Source organism: Drosophila gunungcola (assembly GCF_025200985.1).
Source record: "Drosophila gunungcola strain Sukarami chromosome 2R unlocalized genomic scaffold, Dgunungcola_SK_2 000004F, whole genome shotgun sequence".
In the NCBI taxonomy this organism is placed as follows: domain Eukaryota; kingdom Metazoa; phylum Arthropoda; class Insecta; order Diptera; family Drosophilidae; genus Drosophila; species Drosophila gunungcola.
Genome location: NW_026453167.1, coordinates 21,703 through 45,341, shown reverse-complemented (window position 1 = coordinate 45,341; position 23,639 = coordinate 21,703). Strand labels below are relative to the sequence as shown.

At 39.9% G+C, this 23,639-nt stretch overlaps 2 protein-coding genes and 1 long non-coding RNA gene across 5 annotated transcripts in view; 2 read left to right on the top strand and 1 right to left on the bottom strand.

Annotated features, from left to right (window-relative positions):
- The window catches only part of LOC128253720 (neurogenic protein mastermind), a 73,512-nt gene that overhangs the window by 36,431 nt on the left and 13,442 nt on the right, over positions 1-23,639 (top strand). The window contains 1 exon segment of the mRNA XM_052982339.1: positions 14,326-16,371. Coding sequence (XP_052838299.1) covers positions 14,326-16,371 — 2,046 coding nt within the window.
- On the bottom strand, positions 393-13,713 carry LOC128253738 (uncharacterized). 3 transcript variants are annotated; one of them, XR_008267482.1, is made up of 3 exons: positions 13,559-13,713; positions 12,237-13,502; positions 393-1,058 (listed from the first exon to the last, which is right to left on the bottom strand). It is a non-coding gene; the product is annotated as an uncharacterized LOC128253738 (long non-coding RNA). The 3 variants fall into 3 exon arrangements; XR_008267483.1 differs by lacking the exons at positions 12,237-13,502; positions 13,559-13,713 and adding exons at positions 5,155-5,763; positions 6,561-6,895; XR_008267484.1 differs by lacking the exons at positions 12,237-13,502; positions 13,559-13,713 and adding exons at positions 5,155-5,763; positions 5,824-5,840.
- LOC128253734 (acylphosphatase-2) lies at positions 3,698-4,437 on the top strand. Its single transcript, XM_052982380.1, has one exon. It carries the CDS (start codon positions 3,833-3,835, stop codon positions 4,163-4,165), a length of 333 nt encoding a protein of 110 aa, XP_052838340.1. The 5' UTR covers positions 3,698-3,832; the 3' UTR covers positions 4,166-4,437.

The following is a 23,639-nucleotide window of genomic DNA, read 5'->3' as shown; positions in this document are numbered from 1 at the left end:
TTATAAGTATATAGTTAATGTAAAAGGTACAACAAAGGGTAAAAAAAACATTTTTATTCATTTTTTGTAATTTTTACGAAGTCGTACCTGAATTATGATATTGTGAATTAATTTTTCTATTTCCCATTTTTCCGGACCCAAATATCTAACATAACAAATTTTTAAGACAAGAACAAGCTTCGATAGATATTTTAATACACTTTACTCATTTGCTTATTTTTCTTAATAAATGGAAAATCTTGACACAAATATTATTTTTCATGCACGAATACAATTTTGGTTTAAATTTCTATTTAATAACATTTGGACTTTTATTTATTGATTTTTATAATTAAGGTTTATTTTAGATAAGGTTTATTTAAAAAAAGTCTTTTCTTATACCAAAAAATATTTATAATATTTTTTTCATAATCTTTTAGAGTTTATATTGCTAACATGACTGGCTTTTTTTATATTCTATAATTTTTTTATCTGCACGGAATAATAATTGTGTCATTTGCGTAAACAAATCAATGTGCGTGTGAGTTAGTGAGATATTAAAGGCCAGGTCAAGCATTCATACTTCGACTCCCCAAAACACCCATTCACTCCCCCTTTTCGACTCCAATCCATACCCACTTCTTTTTCTTGTTATTCCAATTTTCCTATGCAACTGTAGTCGTATTTTCTCAGCTTTTCTTCCATTCTCCGCCCGCTATCCTCGTTTCCCAGCTTTGAAGTGTTTACATTTTGCGTTTGAATTATCGCTGTTTTATATGCTTCGCTTTGATTTTCTATTCACTTGTTGTTATTGCCCTGTCTGCTTTTATTTTAAGCTAATTTTAGTATTTAGCTTTCGTTTGCATTTCAATTCAATTTGGAAAACGGCGGGGAAAACGCTTTGGGCTTGAAAAAGAGCGAGGACTGTACTTTTTATTTTTAATTTCCAATTCGATTTAATTGTTGTTCTTGCCTCCGTCGCCGCCGCTGCTGTTCTTGTTGTTATTTTTGTTTCGCCTTTTCCGATTTTATTTGTATGTGTGTGCGCTTGGCGCCGTTTGGCTTGGCCCCCGAATGCTCTGAAAATTAGGAAAATATTGGACTTATAAAGAATTGGAATATCAAGATATCTTAATAATAGCAAATTGGAAAAAAAATTTGAAAAAATAAAATAAGAAATCAGTACAATACAGAATTTCTTTCTAAAACCATTTTAATTTACAGGTGCAGCACAAAGTCTTCTGTATACTAATTTTAGATGTTAAATACTAAAATACTTGAAAACAATTTTATAAAGGAAATCACAAATTCCTAAATCATGATTCATTTTTTTCCCAACTTAATTTGGAAATCAAGAAAATCTCTAGAGAGTTCTTTACCATTCCAGATAAAAATTGTTTTTATAAATATACTTAAAAAAATAGTACCCTTAGAAATATTCAGAGATGACATAAACAACTATTCTGAATTTCTCTTCCCAGATATCCCAGATATATATTATAGTAAAGTTACTGGTCTCGTAACAAAAAGAATTCGTTTTACCAAAAAAAAAACTTTTTTAAAAAATAGTGTTAGAAACCTTATTGCCTTCAAACCTTTCAATTTGTCTTATTTTTACTTTATTTGAATTTATCTTTTTAAGGATCCCCCTTTTTCAACTTTATTGCTGTTAAATTCCTTGGTTAGTCAGGCTTATCTGGTATTTATCCGTTAGCACGATCCCTCTTTTTCTCACTCTCTCACTGGCTCTCTTTTTTCTCTCACTTCACACAGTTTGCCTTCAGAGAAGCCGAGTTTTGTTTACCGACTTGGCTCTTTCTGTTGTTGCTGCTGCTGCTGCTGCTGCTGTCGCAATTGAAGCGCAGTTTCTGGCAACAACAACATGAGCTATACCTATAGATATACCTATACCCGTAGCTACAACACCGAGGCATGCGAAATCCCTTGATGCGTTTCAATGTATTTTTTTTCCCCATTTTGCTGCGCTTCGGTTTGTTTGATTTGGCTTGCTCACCTTCGGCTCGGCAACAACAATATCGAACGGACGTCGACAGCGACGCAGGCAGCGACTGCGCCTTCGACAGCGACGTCGACTGCGGACTCAACCAGAAACACAGCCTGAAACTTAAAACGAACGCGAGGCTCGTGCTGTTTCATTTGAATGGGCACACGACGGAGCTCGAGTTGGATTGGCCACAGTAGTGTGCCGGCCAAATTGGAGCCTTTGGTTCCACTTTGCGAAAACTTTAAAAATCGCTTAACAAAATTGGCAGCTTTAGGGCCATTTCCACATATTTCAGCTCACTTAAGAATGGACAGTGCAGGCGGAAAACCTTGGGGAATGTATGTCTCTTGGTTTAAGCTACTGTTGGACAAAAGATTACAAAACTTTGCTAGCTTAGATAATTAGAAGCCTTTGGTTCCACTTTGTAAGAATCAGTTAAGGTAATACTGGAAACGTTTGGGTCATTTCGTACTCTAGTTCATTTAAAAATAGAATTGTTTGCAAAACGAGTTAAAAAAAATGTTAAAAAATGTACTTGTCCTATTTAACGACTATTTGTTTAATTTTTTAATGGTTTATTTACTTTGCATAGAAATGGAATGTTTATTCAATTCTGTCTGTAAATATGAGAATGCCAATAAAACTGGTTGACTAACTTTCTTGTAATGAAAGTTTAACTGCATACATTTCTTTAATAATATTTGTTTTTAAAAGCGATAAGAAATTAAAATGTTAAACTTTTTTAATTTGGCGCTACAATTTATTAACTTTCAATGAGTATTAGGTAACCTTAAATTGAATATATGCTAACGTTGGCCTTAACAAGGCTTAATTGCGAAAAAATATAATTTATGTAGCCCTAGGAAAGTCAATATTTCGGAGATGGGTGAGGGTACTTGTAGCTGTAGTCATTTATCACGGGCTTCTTTTGCAAATACCTAAGCTCCCTGGACCTCATTCTTAATGTCCTCGCTCTCTTTCTGTATACCCCTTCTCCCTTGCACTTACGCCTATGCCTAGGCCATAAATATCGTATTAAATATTTGCCTTAGAATCGCCTGCGATGTCGGCGTTTCGCGTTTGCATTAACGCAGAATGTTGTCTGTTTATCTCGCTAGTTATTGTTCGCTGCCCATAGGTGGTGTTTTGCTGTTTTGTAGGTTTTCGTGGGGCGAAGATGGGTGGCGTATGGGCGTCGAGGGGGTGGTTGGGGTGCCGGGGGGAGGGTTTCGCCGCCTCTGTTCGGTGGTTGCAAACTTTTGTGGCATTGCCAGTTGATTGGATTGCCATGAGATGAACTTGGCGTCGCATGTGAGTGTGTGAGCGAGTGTGGCAAGTGATTTATGAGTCCCCCGTGCTGATATGGGATACGCTGTACGCGATAGATATACAATAGATACAATGTCATTAGCGCCCTCGTCGATACAGTGCGCGTTTTGCAGACGAAAACTCCATATTTTGATTTTCACTTTAATTTAATCGGATTAAAAAAAAGTTAAATTTTAAAGTAAAATTAACAGGAAGGATTTAACATATTTAATTGCTCGAAAAAGAATTATGTTATAAAAAATGGATTTTAATTTTAAACGCAGAGAAACTTTCTGTTTACATTTTGCTTTTATTTAAACTTAAAAAATACAATATTGCTAACGAAATGAAATAAAGCTTTGATTATGTTACTTCGTCAATGTTTTCCAAACTACAAAACTTAAACTCACAGCTTATTAAACCACTTCAAAAAAGGCAAGCCTTGACATTTTTAAAAACACTTCCGGAAATTTGATATATAAAATTTATACAAATTAAGGAAATTTCACAAGACGTGACTACGGGAACCCAAGTAGAACCATGATGCAGCCGGCTGAGCAAATCTTTTCTTGTGGCTTCGAGATCTTCGGGCGGGTTCAGGGTGTTTGCCTGCGCAAGCAGACCCGGGACTTAGCCACCCTGAATCAGGTGCGCGGATGGGTGATGAACACGGACGAGGGCACGGTCAAGGGGCAGCTGGAGGGCACCCTGCCCAAGGTCAACGAGCTCAAGTTCTGGCTATTGAATTTCGGCAGTCCACGGGCGATTATCGAACGGGCGGAGTTCACGCCCACCAAGGAGATCACATCGCACACCTTCAGTAGCTTCTCGATTCGCTACCACCACGTTCCCGCCCCCAAAATGGCCATTTGAAACGGATGACATATGTCTAGTGCAAAATTGTAACTGTGCTGTTTGTTGTTACTGTTTGTTTCGGCCTTTAAATCGAGCTGCCAATAGACCCGAGCTGTGCCTCTGCGAACATCATTTATAAACCTCAAAAGTGAAAAACAGGCTGGCTGCCAGCCACTAATTAAGCCGCACAAAGAAATGCTCAACGCAATTACATTGGGGCTGGCACATCCACTATGTATTTAGATGTATATATATATGTATTAACAAAAGTATATACGAGCATGTGAGATGACTTGGTTAGACAGACACCTGCAGCTTCAGCTTTAGCTTTAGCTTTAGCTTTAGCTTCAGTTCGGCTTGGCCACATTTCCAGTTGAGCGACGCCCCAAACTGGCAATGAGTTTTTACGACACACAAACAGCAGCCAACAGCCGTGAGTTGAAGCAACAGACAATACTGGGTAAACGGAATATATAGAATAACAGCAGAGAGCAACAAATATTTATCGCCAAGCACTAGCAAGAGCTCAGATTGTTAATTAAGTTTGAGAAAAAAGGTTTCGGAATTATATGTCTAAATTTCAAAGAAAGATAATATATTTAAGAGAAATTCAATGTCAAAATAATTTTAAACAGGAAAGGGATGAGCAATGCACTTCAAAGAATCAGCATTGATTTATAGATTCTTGACATATTTAAAATATAATAAACATCCAAATTTTTGGCTGGTTGATAAAAGCATCCAAATTTGAGATGACAGAGTAAGATAGAGAAAATGTAATTTACACAAATTTTAATTAATATTTTGATAATTTACTCTTTCGAGTAATCACTGTATTGACTTTAATTTATATTAGACCGATACTTTCATCTATCAAAAGTGTCCTTAAGGGGATTTTGAAGATATTTTTTCTAGTTTAAATTCCATTTCGTAAATTTAAAGTGCTGATGAGAACCAGAATTGTTTGAAACGAGAATCTAGCAGAAAGCGAAGTGACACAAGCAAACCTTATCACATTTTCGAATAGTCCAAGTGTATCGCAACTTTGAGCGAGAATTCAGTTGGTCGCCGTCTGACTGTTCTTCTTGTTGTTGTTGCCGATGTTGCTATTGCTGTTTCTGTTTCTGTTGCTGTTGCTGTTGTGCTCCCAAATGCCCTCCATGGGTCGCTGACTACCACGACGCCACTGCCAGCGTCGCTGCCGCCGAAGCACTGCGCATAATCACAACAAAATCAAACAAATGAACGGCACTGACACAGCGGCAACACCAACGGCAGCAGCAGCAGCAGCAGCAGCAACAGCAACATCGTCGCAGCAGCAACAGCTTTGCAGTCGAGTGTGCGTACATGTGAGCTTGTGTTGGCAACTTCGTTGCGTGTGTAACAGGCGCCCAGATTTTCCGAGAGAGCTGAAAAGAACATTTTCGCATGCGGAGTGTTCCCATTTGTGGATGTTGCTGTTGTTGGGCTTGCGGAATTTTTATAGGTTAAGCTGTAAGCGGTGGAACCAGAAGGCGGGGGCGTGGCAGGGGGAGGCTGTGGCTTTGGCCAGCGAAGAGGGTTGTTGGTGGCCTTAACTAGTTTCAGCCGGCCGGTGTCGTTGCCTTGTAAACGAGCTAAAAAAAAAAAAGAAAAAAAAAAACACAAGAATGAGATAAAGAGAGGTTTTGACTCACTCGATTTTTGAGTGATTCCCGAACCCAAACCCCCCGCATTCTACAACCCCTCTCCAAATTCCTTTGCGCATTCCTTTGACGTCGACGTCGCTGCCTGTTTCCGGTGTCACTTCCTTATTTAGTTGTTCCCGTTTTCTGTTTGTTGTTGACTGGCTTTTGGCTAGGATTCCGTTGAGTGTCCTTGCAGGCTCAACCCAATTTAACTGCCATCAAACTAGCAGCGAATTCAATTTGTCTAAAAGCCTCTTCGAATAACAAAAACAAATACAAATACAAAAAAAAAAACAAAGAAACGGCGATCATTAGTGGGATTATTATTAGTCTATTAGTGGTAATCAAATTTATGGCACAAATACAAATTGAGGGAAAACTTTCATGACGCCAAAATGGAAATTGAAAATACAAGCGAGGGGGAGGAGTGGGGAATGGGGGGCAAGACAGGTTGTCGCGGCATACATAAATGCAAACACTTTGTGCAAATATTTGTGTCATTAAACAAATGACAAACGAATTGGTTTTAACATGAAAGGCAAGAGAAAGAGCGAAAGAGAGAGAGAGAGAGAGAGAGAGAGAGCAGCTGACATGCAACATGCTAACAGCAACAGCAACAGCAGCAGCAGCAGCTTATCAGCCGTCTGTTAGAGCTAACAGCAACATCCCCGCAGCAACAACCCCGCAGCCACATCCCCGCAGCAACACCCATACTGTTACCCACCCACTCGCACACAGATACTCACTCATCGCAGCGCTGCAACAATGCAAAAAGCAAACTTTCTCGCTGCCGGCGTCGCTGTTGCTGTCATGTTGTTGCTGTCGTGCTGCTGTTGTTGCTGCTGCTGCTGCTGCTGCTGCTGCTGGCGTCGCTCGTCGGTCGAAGTCGGTTCGTTTGGTTTCGCTGACAGCGGCTCGTGCCAGTACTCAACCGACTGCCAAACGGCGCACGACAAACCAGCAGCAGCTGAGGCACCAGCAGCAGCAACACCAGCAATAGCAACACCAGCAGCAGCAGCAGCAGTAATAGCCGCACGGCAGCAACAGCAACACTAGCCAAAGAAAAGCTGTGCGATTTTTTTTTGCGGTTCGTTCCCTCAGCGATAAAAACACAACAGCAACATCAACGACAACAGCAACATAACAAAAGAAAACAAATTAAAAAGAAATATTACAAAAAATGCACTTAAACTTAATGAAGAAATAAAGTGTTCAAGTGATAAAAAATGCTAGTGTGTAAAAAGTGAAAACTGAAAAAGAAACAAATTAGTTTTAAGCAAACCAATAAACATAAATTACGCAAATGATCTTATCAAATTAAGTGATTTAACATATATTATGACGATTCGTTAGTAAACTATAACGTTCTAATGAGTTTCTTAAAAACCAAGATTACAAAAATGTAAACTTTTTACAATTTACTCTGTTATCAGTAACAATTTGTCTTAAAAACGAAACCAATATTGCTTCTATAACACACCTATGGCAATTTAAATAAGAGTTTTAATGTACTTAAAATGTTTATTTTCATAAACATTTTTCATAACAAATTCAGCTTTATTTAAATAGGCTTTTAGGTAAATCTTTAGCTCATCCTCTGTCCCCTGTCCTGTTAATTTATTTGACATTTTTTTCGTTATTTCGTTTATGGTTCTTGTGCGGCAAATTGTGCATAGCAAATGCAAATTTATTAGGTGCAGACTTCGTAAGATTCACGTAAGATGTAAAATGGCAGAAATTAAAAATCATAAATCAAAAGTGCTAAATAAATCAGGAGGAAAATTGAGCAAAAAGTGTGCGTGTGTCTGTTTTTTCCCACACATTTGGCTCAATAGAAACCATTAATTACATTGCAGTAAATCCGTTTGGGAATTTTCTCGCTCTGCATAATTTTGTTTTTCATAAATTATAAAATTTAATGTTTAGTGGCCTGCTAAAATATCAAAGTGAACATTTTCGCCAAAGCCAAATTGAATTTCTGTTTCTGTTTGATTTCTCCGCGTGACTGTGGTTGTGTGTGTGTGTGTATATATGTTTGAGTATGCATTCTCGTGTGGCTCAGTGTGTGTTACGCATATTGCTTAGACAAGTGGCCAAGAAGTGGAGGAAAAGGAGGAACAGATCTGAGCGAGCAATTGGTCGTTTGTTATGCCCTCACCGAAATGTGGGGCATGCTCACAATGCCATGAAGTAGAACACGTTTGGAACTGTGTATCTGCACTCTCGTATTCATAAAGATGTGCATATACTAATGTGCCTGCAATGTGAAAACAATTAGGCTGATTAACGGTTTTAAATTATGCAAATTTCGATAATAATCAGCGGGGGATTTAGATATTCATGTTTAGATATTGCTGCTACATTTATATAATTGGTTTGTTTTTGCTAGACTTTCTTCAAAGGCTTTTTGGTTAGACATTTTGTGTACAGGGGTGTTCTGGCTATCTCTTTAATTATTAAAATGATTATTAGGTTGCCTAAAAGTAGGCTATAAAATGTTGTATTCGAAAAAAGGTTATCGATAGTATGTGACGAAGATAAAAATAACTAAAATCTGTTGTCGATAATGGTGGTCTTAAATTTACTTCATGTTTCGCTTTTATTAACAGATTATATTGTCCCAATCACAAAATTCTAGAGTATTCCAGAGTTAACCAACTTCTAGAACTACTTCCACGTTTTTGTCTTTTTGTGTATAATTGTATAGTGAGAGACAACAGCGTCTAGGAATTCTCAGGCGAAACAACAGCAATAGTAATAGCAACAATTGCCATAGAGCGAGCAACAAGCAAACTGAAACCAAACCGAGAAATCTGGCTTAGCCTTTTGGCGTTGCGGAAATTGATGCTGCTGCTGCTGCTTCGGCTGGCGTTGCTGCCTCTGCCTGCGACTACATTAATCTTACTTTTATTGCTTTTTCTGTTGTTACTGTTGTTTAATTAATTTTTGGTAAACATAATTTCCCATTGGACTTTCTGCGCCAGCTCCGTTAAATGAGTTGAATAATGATTTATAATTCACTTCATATTTTTTTGCAATTTTTTTTTTCCTGATGCCCCACCTACTTTTTAATAATGTGCAAAAAATTAATAGTATGGAAAATGTAATGCGAGCAAGCGAAGGAGGGGGTGGTTGGGTTGAAAAGCGATGGAAGGGGCTGCAATGAGTAGGACGCTAAACAAGGCCAAAACATTACGCATACGCCGCATGTGTCAGGCAAATATGGGGTAAGAAATGGTTAATATAGCCAGGAATTAATTGGAGGGGTGCTGGGTGCTGTATAGTGGGTAGTGCAGAGGAGGTAGGTGTGGGGATTTCTGTTATGCCTGACACTTGAGCGGACGTTTTAAGTTACACTTTTAATTAATTGTTGTGAATAAATGATGGGACACTGACAAAGAAGAAAATGCGCCAGAAGAGTAAGGCTGAATGAAGGGGTTGACAAAGAGCTAGGGAAAATGTGGAAATTAAATGCATATTTCGTTCAAAGTGAAAAACAGATTTTATTGGAGGTTTTGAGTTACGATATTTTGTCAGCTAGTGCATTGAGTTTAAAATTTTAACACAACATTGCAAATCTTGCAAATTTGAAATTTTGGAAATCAAATTTCAGCCAGTTTAGTGATTAGGTCGCTTTGATTTCACATGACATCCGGTGGCTTAATTTGTTTTCATATAAGTTTAACTGGGAAAACCACAGCTATCTGTATGTGTCCCGTCATTTAATATAATTCTACAATTTTAATTTATATTTAGTGACAAGTGATTGTGCTTTTATATATTTAAATTATATACAGAGTCTGAGTCATGTCTAGTGATTTGCCAATGAAATCTTTAACTTTGATCAAATAGGCTAATCACCAAAATGTTATAAATTCTTGGTTAATTCTGTGAATTAAATTCTTAAGCCAGCTCTTTCAATAACGTTAATCTCTTTGATTACTACTCTTTTATGCGTTGGCCTTGTCCGCCGCCATTTTCATAGGAATCCAAGGCGACTCCTACTCTATCATCTTCCAGTTCCTGTCTCTCAGCACCTATATACCATACAATGTAGCAACTAGCAACCCAACCAACTAATCAAACAACACGAACGCAAAACGAAGGCTTTCCACGAAACATTTGATGTGTTTTTCTGTTGCTTTTTGTTGGAGACGAGACGATTTCCGTTTTGGGGCTAGCTGCTATATAGCTATATATTGTTTTTTTTTTTTGTTTTACTTTTTTTTTTCTGGTGCTGAGTGACCGAGAGTGTCGGTTTGGATTCGCCGCTAATTCGCATTAATCATACGAAGCGTTGGACGCGCTATCTTTTGTTTATGCATTGGAATCATGAAAACAAAATTCATACAAACTTAACGTCGCCAACGTGGAAAGAAGCTTTTCCACATTTTTATTTTTACACGCAGAAATTTACTAGCACTCGACGGGGAGGAAGCGAGAGGGGGACAGGGGCTGTAAGAGAGATGGGTGACGTCTTCTTACTCACGCTTTTGTTGTTGCTTATTTTTAATGTGTCAAGGTTCGCGGCATAATTTCTGTTGCTTTATTTCATTTGCGCGTAAGGCAAACAGAAAATATATCAAAGAGTGAGACAGACTGATGGAGAGCGAAGATACAAAAAAACAAGTAATAAACTGTGAAATGTTTGACTTTCTTTTTGAGCAACCAAACAAATAGAACTCGAAAACGTTGATAAAAAAATATTGTGCCGCAAAAAGAAAACTGGTTGAAAAAAGAAAACTTATGATTTAAATAGTTTGAAAAACAATGTCTGGAATATTAAACCATCATTATTTGAAAAGTCCTTAAGGATAATGCTGTCACGTGTTAACTTATCAAGCTTTACAAGTTTTTTGGGTAAAATTAGGAGAGAAAAATACTTTTCTGAGGCTGTGATTATTTTTTTGTTTTAACAATGTGACCACTACTTTATCGCGCCCAACCTTCGAAATTCAGTATACTCTAGACCTCTTAGACACTTACCCCCCGACAAAGTTATTAAGCCCCACCACCAGCAAGACATAAAAGCGAAGACGGAGGCAAGAGCGAAGCCAAAGGCGAAGATGAGGATGTCGACGTTGGCGGCGACGCATCGATAAATGTAAATGCAGTAAATGTAGTGGGGAATTAGGGAAGGGAAGGGTTGGGGGGAGGCTAAAGGGTACGACTATGCTATAGTTATAGGTGGAAAAGATGGGTAGTGTGGGGGTGGCAATACGAAGAGGGCAAAACATTTTTATTACCGCAGTGGAGTCGTAAAAAACTAAATTACTTTTAAGTTTGTAAACTGTGTGAGCTACCGCTCTCTTTCTGGACGAGAATATCCGTCTCTTTCTGCAATAGGTTACATATTCCGACACCCTTCCCTTTCCCCATGTTCCCACCGCTTTTGGTCAACGCAAGTTTGCATTCTTTGTGTCACGTTTCCATCGAAAGATACCAAAAACACAGATACAGATACAGCCAGCGAAAGAGACAACAGATGCAGATAGAGGGCAGTGAAAGAGACGGCATGATCGATGGTGGCAAAAGAAGAAGCAGCAGAGGCGCAGGGAAAAACAAATTTATGAAACGTCATTTATTCATAATGAGCCAAGCGAATGGGGAAAAGTGTTGGCGCGTGTATCGAAATGAACGGTAGTACCCAGAGAAATAGAGAGGAGAAGTGGGAGAAATGGGAGAGAAGGGAGAAATGTGGAGATGGCCGAAACGGGCCAATTGTGTGCATTGCATTTCGAGTGTTGCAAAGTGCCATAAACTTATTAGGCGAAAGTGTGAGCTTGTGTATGAATGTGAATGTGAATGCATAATGAGTGACACTCACTTTGTTATTCATTTGGGGAATAGTTTTGCAGCCGAATGTAATTGTTTAAACTACGATTGAGTGGATATCGATGACCTGAGAGTGGGGTGAATATTGTTGTAAAGTTCTTAAGATTTTGTCGATAAATGTTTGGAGAACAGAAGTGGTAATACAAAATGCCATTTAAATATTATGTATACTAAACTCGATTTAGGATTGTCAAAACACATTTTTTTTTTCAATCAGCTCAGTTTTCTACTTTTTTTTACTTTTATATATATATTTAAGCTTCCAAGAAAGCCAAGTTCTAAGTTTTGAGTTTTTAATAATCTGCATAGTGAAGTTATATATAGTTTGAGTTTTTAACAAATAGTAGTTCCAGATTTATCAAATATTGAAAGTCCACTGCAGTAAGGTAGTCCCCAACGAATGATATTAAAATTGTGGTGAATAATTTTGCACCGAACAAACGAGTCACTTGCGGTTATCCAAAGCATTTCGCAACATTCAGCACACTTGCAACCGAGTCCTCTGCTTCTTCTTCACGGTGAAGTATTATATCGAGTGCACTGAACACTCACACAGATACACACGCACACCTCGCGACCCCACTCACATGTCATTGTGTTGGTTGCTGCGCCTATTCGCGGCTATTTTGTATACATTTTGCATTAATTAAAAACAAAATAAACAGCTAAAGTCGCGCGCGCTTGGCCTGCACGGGGGCATGAAAATAAAAACTGAAAAGCAAACACATTCTGATTTAAATGTGATTGTTTTTCTTGCTTTTTCGTCTTCGTCTTCCTTTTTTTTGCCTCCTCCACTATTGTTCACTTTACTTTACAAGCGAACAAGTAGAAATGGTTTTCGTAGAGTTTTTCAACTGCCCACTACTTGAGGATTACATATGTAGGCTTAAATGAGTTATACTGAGTTTTCTTTCCTTCTAAATAATCATTATTGTTTGTTGAATATCAAAATTTGTGTTTTACTAATGATAGATTTCGTGGATAGAGTTCTCGACTATATGGTTAAAAATTTAACTTAAGGCTATCAAACAAAGAGCGTTGAAAAATTAAATTGAAGATTGTTAAAATTCATATTCACCAAATAGAATACTTTTTTCTGTAGTTCTTTTCAAAAACTAGTTAAATAGCAGACTTGTTCTCCCTCCTCGATATTTTACAAATTTAAAGTTTTTGATTGGTTTCATAAAAGTAAGTCAAACTGTAGTTTAGATAGAAAATCTCGGATAATTTTGTCATAATTAGGTGTTCCCTACAGATGTAAGATAGAATCTTAAATTTTATTTATTATTAATGAAACTCCCTGTAAAATAGTTAGTCAGATTTTGTACTTTATTGTTTCAAACTTGAGCTTAAAACGATATAGCCTCAGATTACACGACTGAGGGGTATGAAAAGCGCTAAAGTAAAGCAGAACAGAAACAAAAACAAAAGCAGCGCCGACGCCAACACAACGCAGACATACTCACAATAGTTCACACAGATACTTTGGTATTCTGGTTCTGGTTCTCTTTTCTCAGCCGCAGTCGCAGTCGCTGCCGCAGACGACGTCGACGCCGGCGTTCTGCCACTGATTAGAAGTGTCTTTGCCTTTTATGTTATTGTTTCTGCTTCTTCTGGTACCTCTCTGTATATTTTGTGATTTTTTTTTAACTTTTTGTGAGATTTTTTTTGTTTTTTGCCCATGCCTTTGTGCACTTGCGATTTTCATGAAATTTCGCTACGGCTTTTCAATAATTTGTGCACGTCTTGCAAGTGAATTTCTTTCGATTACTCTTGCCAAGTCAGCGATGTTGTTGTTGTTGTTTTGTTTCCATTGTTGTTGAGTGTTAATCGAATCGTGCGGCTCTTCAATGCTGTGGTATAATATGGTGTACATGTGTATATGATTAATTTATGTTTAATTTCTCACTGTGTGTGCGCCCCAGCTGAACAAATCAAATTGCAATCAAAAGAACAAAAGATCGACGGATAAACTCTATAACAAATCAAAAGCCAAATGCGCCCGCGAAGCAAACGCAACAAAATGCAAAACTTTCGACGCTGCTCAGCACTGTCGACGTCGTTACACAACACTGGCCGGATAAGTTCTTCCTATCGAGTGTCAGCCTAAAGTCTCCCCACAAATCCCCTAACTCGAATCTCCCAAAGCGCGCTTCGAAGCCGAGTTTCAGCTATCTAAACTTCAGTGTCTGTTTATCGAAGGGTTTCCAAATCACGGCTCTTGACTCTTAATGTCTGAACTAATTAAAAACTAAACTAAACTTCGCCTGAATCAGCAAAAGCTATAAACGAACTATCTATGAATATTTGGGTAAGCTTTAGGAGATCACATATAAATAATTATATTAATAAGAATAAAATTAACGGTATAAGCTTTTAATTAAGACTATTTTTTATGTACTACATTTATTGACACTTATTATTCTCTTTAGATTCAAATAAGTAAATTATAATAAATAATGGATTTATCTAATTAATCGCTTGCTTTTATTTAAATAAAAGAGATATTTTAAAGATTTTTAATTGTTTTTAAATAATACCTTAATACCTTGAAAACTTCACGTTCAAACTTAGTATGCCTTTTATAAACCTAAACTCTTAAATATTATTTGTTTAAACTGTTTTTTTGATCCCTTCCAACGTACTTATACTTTTTTCGCTCTTCTTCTCGTTTAGCAACAAAAATTCCTGAAACGACCCGCGGAGGATGTTGACAATGGCGCTGAACCGCCGCACAAGTTGCCCAATAACAACAACAATAGCAATAGCAATAACAACAACGGCAACTCGAATGCCAACAACGGCGGCAACAACAACAACAATGGGAACAACACCGGCAACAGCAACAACACGAACAACAACGGCAACGGCACCAACAACAACAACGGCGGCAGCAACAACAACGGCTCTGAGAATCTAACCAAATTCTCCGTGGAAATAGTGCAGCAGCTGGAGTTTACCACATCGGCGGCCAATTCGCAACCGCAACAGATTAGCACGAATGTCACTGTAAAGGCGCTCACCAATACTTCGGTGAAGAGTGAACCAGGAGTGGGTGGCGGCGGCGGTGGTGGCGGTGGTGGAGGTGGTAGCGGCAACAACAACGGAGGCGGTGGAGGTGGCGGCAACAACAACAACAACAACAACGGTAACGATCACCACCAGCAACAGCAACAACAGCAGCAACAGCAAGGCGGCGGACTGGGAGGCCTCGGCAATAATGGGCGTGGCGGGGGACCCGGCGGCATGGCCACGGGTCCCGGGGGCGTGGCCGGCGGCCTTGGCGGCATGGGCATGCCACCCAACATGATGTCCGCCCAGCAAAAGTCCGCCCTGGGCAATCTGGCCAACTTGGTGGAGTGCAAACGGGAACCGGATCACGATTTCCCCGATCTCGGCTCGCTGGACAAGGACGGCGGCGGGGGGCAGTTCCCCAGCTTTCCCGAGCTTCTCGGCGACGACAACTCGGAGAACAACGACACCTTCAAGGATCTCATCAACAACCTGCAGGACTTCAATCCCAGTTTCCTCGATGGCTTCGATGAGAAACCGCTGCTGGACATCAAGACCGAGGATGGCATCAAGGTGGAGCCGCCGAATGCCCAGGATCTGATCAACAGCCTGAATGTGAAGTCCGAAGGCGGATTGGGCCATGGCTTCGGTGGCTTTGGCCTGGGCCTGGACAACACGGGCATGAAGATGCGCGGCGGCAATCCTGGCGGCAATCAGGTTGGCTTCCCCAACGGTCCGAATGGCGGTGCAGGTGGTGGTGCCTCCAATGCCGGCGGCAACGGGGGAAACTCTGGTAATCTCATGTCTGATCATCCGCTGGCTGCTCAGACACTCAAGCAAATGGCCGAGCAGCACCAGCACAAGAATGCCATGGGCGGCATGGGCGGTTTCCCCCGTCCCCCGCACGGCATGAACCCCCAGCAGCAGCAACAGCAGCAGCAGCAGCAGCAACAGGCCCAGCAGCAACATGGCCAGATGATGGGGCAAGGACAGCCGAATCGCTACAACGACTACGGTGGCGGCTTCCCCAACGATTTTGGTCTGGGTCCCAATGGACCGCAGCAGCAGCAACAGCAACAGCAGCCGCAGCAGCAACATCTGCCGCCGCAGTTCCACCAGAAGGGTCCTGGACCAGGAGCCGGCATGAATGTGCAGCAAAGCTTTCTGGACATCAAGCAGGAGCTCTTCTATTCCTCTCAAAACGATTTCGATCTCAAGCGCCTGCAGCAGCAGCAGGCCATGCAGCAGCAGCAGCAACAGCAGCAACATCACCAGCAACAGCAGCAGCAGCAGCCCAAAATGGGAGGCGTGCCGAACTTCAACAAGCAGCAGCAGCAGCAGCAACAGCAACAGGTGCCGCAACAGCAACTGCCACAGCAGCAGCAATACTCGCCGTTCAGCAATCAGAACGCCAATGCGGCGGCCAACTTCCTCAATTGTCCGCCACGGGGTGGACCAAATGGCAACCAGCAGCAGCCCGGCAATCTGCCGCAACAGCAGCAGCAGCAACCCGGCGGCGGACCGCAGCAACAGCAGCAGCAGCAACGCGGAAATGCCGGCAACGGACAGCAAAACAATCCGAATGCCGGACCCGGCGGCAACACCTCCAATGCACCGCAGCAGCAGCAATCGACAACCACAACGCTGCAGATGAAGCAGACGCAGCAGTTGCACATTAGCCAACAGGGTGGCGGAGCTCATGGCATTCAGGTGAGTCCTTTTTTTTATACTCGCTTAACAGTCAGCTAAAAGCCATGGTTAAAAGCCAACCCTACCGAACAAAAAAAGACCCAAAATCAGCCAAATGTGGCTGTTGCCTAGATGGAGCTTATCCAATAACATAACGCTACTTAATGCCATTGACACGTATGTAAATTTCCATGCATATTTAAGTTATCAGCGTAACGAAGTCAACAGCTTTTCACGCAAAATCCCGACAGCAGCAGCAGAGCAGCGACCAAAAAAGCTCTCAGGGGGTGGTTTTCCCACATTGAGTGCAACTCGCTGGCATTTTCCACTCGAGCATTTCACTCAGCCATGCCGCCTCATGCTTATTTTATTTTTATTTATCTTTTTTTCGTTGGGAAAGGATCATAAATCATGTTGGCCAAACAAGACCGCTTTTCCCGCTCTCCCAGCAAGTTTTCTCTCTCTCTCTCTCTCTCTCTCTCTCTGTCTCTCTCTCTCTCTGTTTCTCGCAGGGTTCGTTCTCTTGTTTCGCGTTTAACCCTCGATTTTCCATTTCCACTCGCTCGCCGAGTTTATCTCTGTCCATTAATTTTACCACACATCTGTTCATAAAATTGCTCGTCGACCTGGCGCTCGGCTTCAGTGAGTCCTCGGCAGCGAGCGAGTGTCCTGGCGCTGTGGCCTTCCATCTCTCGGCCTCCTTTTCCGATTTTCCCGCTTTTCCCGCCACCCACTGGGCTCGCATTTCCCCAATTCCATGTGCGCCATTTTCATTACGTGAGCAACAACCGAACATTGCTGGGGAGAAAAAGGACGCGACCAGCAAAAAGTGGATTTAGCTTGGATTGCTATGGTTGCCTCGTTTGCTAGTTGCTTTTTTTTTAGGGGTTTTCTCGAATGGAAATATTTCTTTTTTAGAAGTCAAAAACCTTCAAGATCCCTAAGGCAAAAACCTTGACAGAAAGGAAATAAACTAAGCTATGCTGAGAAATACCCAGACAAGTGGTGGTATAAGAAAACAAGAGAAGCCTTAAAAGATCTAACTGAACAAAGGCAATTTTAAGCTAAGGGAACAATCAAATAACGAAAATGTAAGAAGATTGATGAGTCGACTGGTTATGTTGGAAAAGAAAACACTACTTCAACTTAGATGTTACTTCTAACATATTGCTTTTAAATTAAAATATTTCTTTTTAAGTTAATGGAATTCATAACTATTTTAGGCGGTATTTATCTTCGTAGTCATGTTGAACTCCACAGTAATGTTTCCGTGATATAAACGCATTTAAATGTATCTAAAAGAATGTTATATAATTTTTTTTTAATTAAAATATACATGTTTGGACATTTCTGGGAAAACATTACTAGTTCCGGACTTCCTTTAAGGCTTACTGTAAAACAAGACCTTTTCGTACCATTTTGATCCTTATTTATTGTGCATTTTTGGCAGCAACTCCTAGTGGATGGGCCCATGAACATTTACTGAGCTTCGTCATCACTCATCCATATAGTAATGCATTCATCACTTCATTGCGCCGTAACTCCCCGCATCCTATCTCCATGCCCCCTGTCTTTGAGGGTCGCTTTTTCCGGAAAAAGCGAGGGAATCGTTCTCACAAAAGCAATATTCCCTAGCCACATGCATCCTCGCACACATTCCTACATACATACATACATACATACATACATATGCACTAAACCTAACCCATATTCATTATCCGCTCCAAATTGTTTTCCTGTTATTTCGCAACAACAACGCCAACAACAGCACCAACATTTCATTTACAAAATGAAAGTGCAAAACTTTTTAAGTTAAGTTTCATGTCGCTGAGTAGTTTTCATCAGAGAACAGCCAAAAAAGCATAAAAGAGAGAAACGAGAAAAAGAAGATAGAGACAGGGGTATAAAGATAGAAAGAGAGAGTCGAGTTGGTTTTGGCCTGGTCGAAAAAGGGACACGGCAACGGCATTTCATCCGATTTTTGGTCAGTTATACTGGAAAAAAATACTTAAGTTTTGTATAACTCTTTTATTCTAAAACAACTTTTTCTATTTTAAACCCAAATCGTTGCAATCCAATTAAATAGTTTTCATTTATTATTCACAATTTTTATTTAATATATTTTTCCATAAATCTTACATTTTAATATACATTTCTTTGAATTTTGTTATGACGTTATACGAAATTTACTGTACAAGATAATCTTAAAATCACTAGCAATTTAATTTTTCTCCGTGTACTGTTTCCTGGGCGTATTTAGCTCAAGTTTTACCATGAATTTCGTTCATGCATTAACCCTCGGCAGCCTGAGACTTTTCCCTGTTTTCCCTCTTTACCACCCTAACCCCGCTGCATAGGAAAATAGTTGAAGCAAGTTGAGTGCCGTAGAAAACCGGGGGGAAAACAGTTTGAGAAGGCGAAACTTGTTGACGATTGAGATTGAAATTTTTCGGGGTTTATTATAATTTTTTATTCCGGCTGCCCACTAGCCACTCAGCCGCGTTTTTCATCGCCCTCGGGGTCTTATCGTCTAGTTTTTCCGCCCTCTATAAGATTTTCCTCAGTGGATGCTGGTGGCTGCCCATAATCAAAGGCTGCCCTATGCCCTGGCGAATCCTTTGGCTCGCTTATCGGGCCAAGACACAACACGTATACACACTTAAGTCTAACGATATATTTGCATAGGACTCATTAAAAATGCCCCCAAAGAGGAGGTATTTGGCTACGGGGGTTGCAAAAAGCCAAAACAGCATCGGATTCTACGAGTTTTCTCGGCTCAATAATATTTTTTAGGGGGAGCAAAATGTGGGGAAACCTCTTAAGTGCAAGGAACGAGCGGGCAAAGTGTAAAATGTACAATGAATATGACAAAGAGCGGTGGAGCAAGAGGAAAATGCTGGAATATGCACAATAAATTAAGCGGGGAGCAAAAAAGAATGAGAATAATATAAAGTTGAAGTGGAAGAATGTGTAGAAAAGGAGTGTCGGGCAACAGAAAATTATACATTTTACTAATGAGGTTTTTTTCCCCAAAAAGGGGTGACAGGCTATTTGGAACATTTTTTATTGGGGACAACAAATTTTTATTTTGTTGCACATTTTGTTTGTTTTTTTTTTGTTTAATAACTGAGTAATATGGATAAATTACCAAGGAATATTGGCTCTCTTTCATCTTTAAATACAGTTAAATGTAGAACCAAGTTTTGTATTTTTGATTTATTTATAAAGAATTTGAATAGGAAATATTATGAATTTTTAAATATTCTAATTTTTAAATCGGATGCAAACAACTTTTTAAAATGATTTGCTCTTAAGAAAACTTAATTCTTTATTACAAACCTCTTCATAAACATAAAACTTGTACTAAAAAAAACTTGTACTTATTTTGCAAAATGAAACTAACACGTATAACCAAAGCAACCGACCAGTTACAAAAACCAGGCAACAGTCAAACCAAAAACAGCCGTAGCGCCGGCTAAAAGTTCAATGAATTCAAAATGTTGGCCATTTTGCATGTCCTGCATTAAATCGTTAAAATGCCAGCAACAACTGCGTGGAGCTGTAGTTCTAGCCACCAACGAATTTGTGTAAAATGAAGTACAAAAAAATGGGAGAAAGGAAAAAAGGAAAAGAGAGGAGGCATCGGTTGGGCGATCCGCAGGCGAAAGCGTCATCAAAATGCCAGGGCGCACAAAAGTATGCAGCGGAAATGTGCAAAACGTGAAAATGTGCGGAAATTATACTTGCCAGGCAGCCGCAGAAAGAGACAGGCATAGTGGGCAGGTGAAAGAGACAGCTAGAGAGCAGAATGAAGAGAGGGTCATATCAGATTTTATGACTTGGCCCGGGCGACTTAATGAAGTAAGCGAGAAATGCGAGCACATGCGACCAGCTCCGAAGCACCAACCCCTCCAAATTTCGAACTCCAAGTCATTTTGTATCAAAAAGCAATAAATAATTTATAACCCCGAGGAAGTTGTGATCTAGGCGGCATCCAACGTACATATAATCAAATAAAAAAGGCGAAAGAATGCGCAGGCGCCAAGGCAATAAAAACAAATCCACGAAATTCAGTTGGGCCCGGAGATTTCCGACAACTCTTCACATAACTCGCCTTGACAGGGATTATGGGTCGGAACTTATTTGGCAGATTCTACATCTATATAAGGGAATTAACCTCTATAAATTTAACTCCCCCAGAAGAAAAAGGCAACTTTTGCCTTAAGTGGAAAACAGGGAAAACAGAGAAAACCAGCCTATTTATGAGCGACAAAACTTTTGCAACAAAGGAAACATATTATTTCTCTTTCTCTTTCATAATTCAACGAATTTTCAGCTTGTTGTTGTTTTTTGGTATCCAATTTTTCGGATACCGCTCCGCTTGTGATTTCAGTTCAGTTTCAGTTTGGTTTTTCTGCGCCCGGCCCATTACCTAACGCATTTGATGCTCTCAAAGGTCACATTATTTACCTTTTATATTCCCATTCGTGTCAGTTTCAGGGGGATTTTCCGGGGGGTTGGGCAAGATGGTTTTTGGCGCATCGAAATGTTGCTCGCTGCGAAAGCGAAGTTTCGTAATATTTTCATTCTGTTTTCCTTCTCTCACCGCTTTTGGCTGCGTTTCAATCAATTTGCAGGTGTTGAGAGTTTTTTTTTGGGGAAAGGTGAGCGGGAAAGTTGATGAACTTTGACGGTGTTTTGGGGTTAAGTGTTTTGGCAGAGTTTAAAGATGTGTGAAAACCATTTTATTCGCTCTTTTTAACTATGTAGCAAATTTTGTTCTGCCTGAGTTTCCCATTTTAATATGTCTTAAATTCCCGTTTTGCAATTATAGTTTTCTGCCTACTTTGTGAGGTGCCCAGACTTTGTGGCATAATCTGGCAGCTTATGCCAGCAATATCAATCAGTTTATTCACACATCTTCCCACATTTAGCTAGAATATTTCATTTTCCTGGGGCTAAGCTTGCCTTCCTTCTCTTTTTCGGGGGACATGGCCCTGCTCTTTCTCACCTGCCACTTTGGTTTGCTACCTTTCCGTTTGCCCAGAATTTCCCTGCGGCGTTTCCTTTCAGCACTTCCCCTCGGCTATTTTCCCTTGCTGCCGGCATAAAATTTAATATTTGCGCGTGTTCTTAACCCCTCTATGCCCCCCTATTTCCTATATATGTATATATATTGTATATTTGTGTGTGCCTGTGTCTTCTCCCCTTCATCGTGATTATTATGCCATGTAATCTGCTTCATATAACACTGAGATGAAGACGTGGCAGCAGGAATGCGTAAGCAAGTGGCAAGTACTTTTAATACGTTTACCTCCTTAGGGCATCAGGATTGCACACACACACACACACACACACACAAAGATAGAGAGTTAGATGTATACATATATAAATATTACAGTTTTTAATCTATTTTAATGGAAATTATTCGCGAGAAACAAAGTTTTTCGCCAGAGCTACTGGTTTTGCATTTTATTTGCTATAATTTGCTTGTCGCCACTTGCTATTCAGGGGCTTCTTCTCCTTCTCCTTCTTCTTCGTCTTTATCCTTTTCTAAGTTTAATTTTTCTAATCTCGCAACAAATCCTGGCGGACGCTGCAAAGTATGCTATGCTTTTCACAAGGCTCCCTTTTGCAAGTGTGTGTGTTTGTGTGTGCCCTCTGCAAACAGCTCACGTCGCATATTTATAGGCTGCCAGGGCATAAAAAGCGATTCCAACTGGAGCCAAAGCTTGCCAAAAAGATTTACAAAATGTTTTCCGTCTTTTCTTCCTCTATTTTTTTTGTACATATTTATTTTTTGTTGGTCTATTTAGATTGGCTTTGGGGCACTGTAAACTGTAAAAACTTTCGTTTAGGTATCAGCTAGTCTGGCACTCTCCGGCTCAAAGTTGGTTGTTATCAACAAATGCAGTCCTATATTCAAATTAGTTTTTATTTGAGAAAGAGAGGGAAAACCAAAACGAGACAGACTGGCAGACAACAAGGTTGACATTCATTCATTCAAAAACAAAGTATTTGCACAATATGTTTAAATTTCATGCGCCACTCAGACGCAAATGCATGTAAAATGTAAAAACCAACGACGAGAAAACGAGGCAAAGGCTTTCCTGGCCAATAGTCAAACAAACGAGTCTTGGTCAAGTTAAAATTCTGGACAGGATAACCCGGGATATGGGGGCATACTGCACGGCACTTCCATTTCAAACACAAACTCACATGGTCCGGCATTTGAAATTCCATTAAACTTTGTTGCTCTGGTCACACGCAAAATAATTTCTAGTGACATTTCCCTGGGTTTTTCGTTGACAACCGAACTCATTTCATTAACTGCCCCAACAGAACGCACAATCTGTTGCCACTACACAACATACACGTCTATATATATGTATATATATAAATATACATGTTCTCGGCCATAAATATGTCTGCCCGGCCGTCCACACCCTTCAGCCCCCTCATAACAACACCTTGGGCACCCTCCCAGCCACCCACACACTGCAGAAACGTTTTGCCCGGCCACTTTATCAAATTAATTACTTTGCCAACAACCGGGATGAAGGAATAGGGGGGCGGTAGAGGTGTTCGCCGGGAGGTCAAGTGGTCAGGAAAGTTGTTGTTCACTTACATTTGCCACACTTTTACGGCCATAACACGAAATCCGACTGTGAAAACGATGAGGCGACTGGACTGGTAAAGGGTGAACGGATCAAGTGGAATTATGGAATTGCAAACTGGATTTTGAATGGTTTCAGTAGGCACTTGATCAAGTGAATAAGCAGTTATCTATGGGAACACAATTTATAATGGGAAAGAATATGCTGTAAAATGGATTAACGTTATTTTTTAAACAATTAAATAATATATTGAACAAAGATAAATGCCTAAATGAAGTGCTAATCCAGTTCATAACTTGTTACAAGATCTTATTTTTTTATAGAATTTTACTTTGGAGATCTCATTGGGATTTTTTTCTTTAAAAAAATGCAATCCATCTCTTGCAGAATATGTTACCTAGCCTGTTGTTCGTTCTCTCAATAAAAGGCTCAGCTGCTCTTAAGCTCTAATAAAGAGCAGTTTACGTCAATTGGAAAACTTCGTAGGTGTTTCCCCGTCAAAAGCTTTATGAAATATCAATCTTGAGCAGATTTCCATTTGCTGCAATGCAAAAACAGATTATAAATACCTAAAATAGAACTCCTGTTGACGTCACTTGGAAAACATTTTAGATATAGACAGTACAAAAAGTTGTCTCTCGTGTTTTTGCTATCCCACACGAAAATCAATAT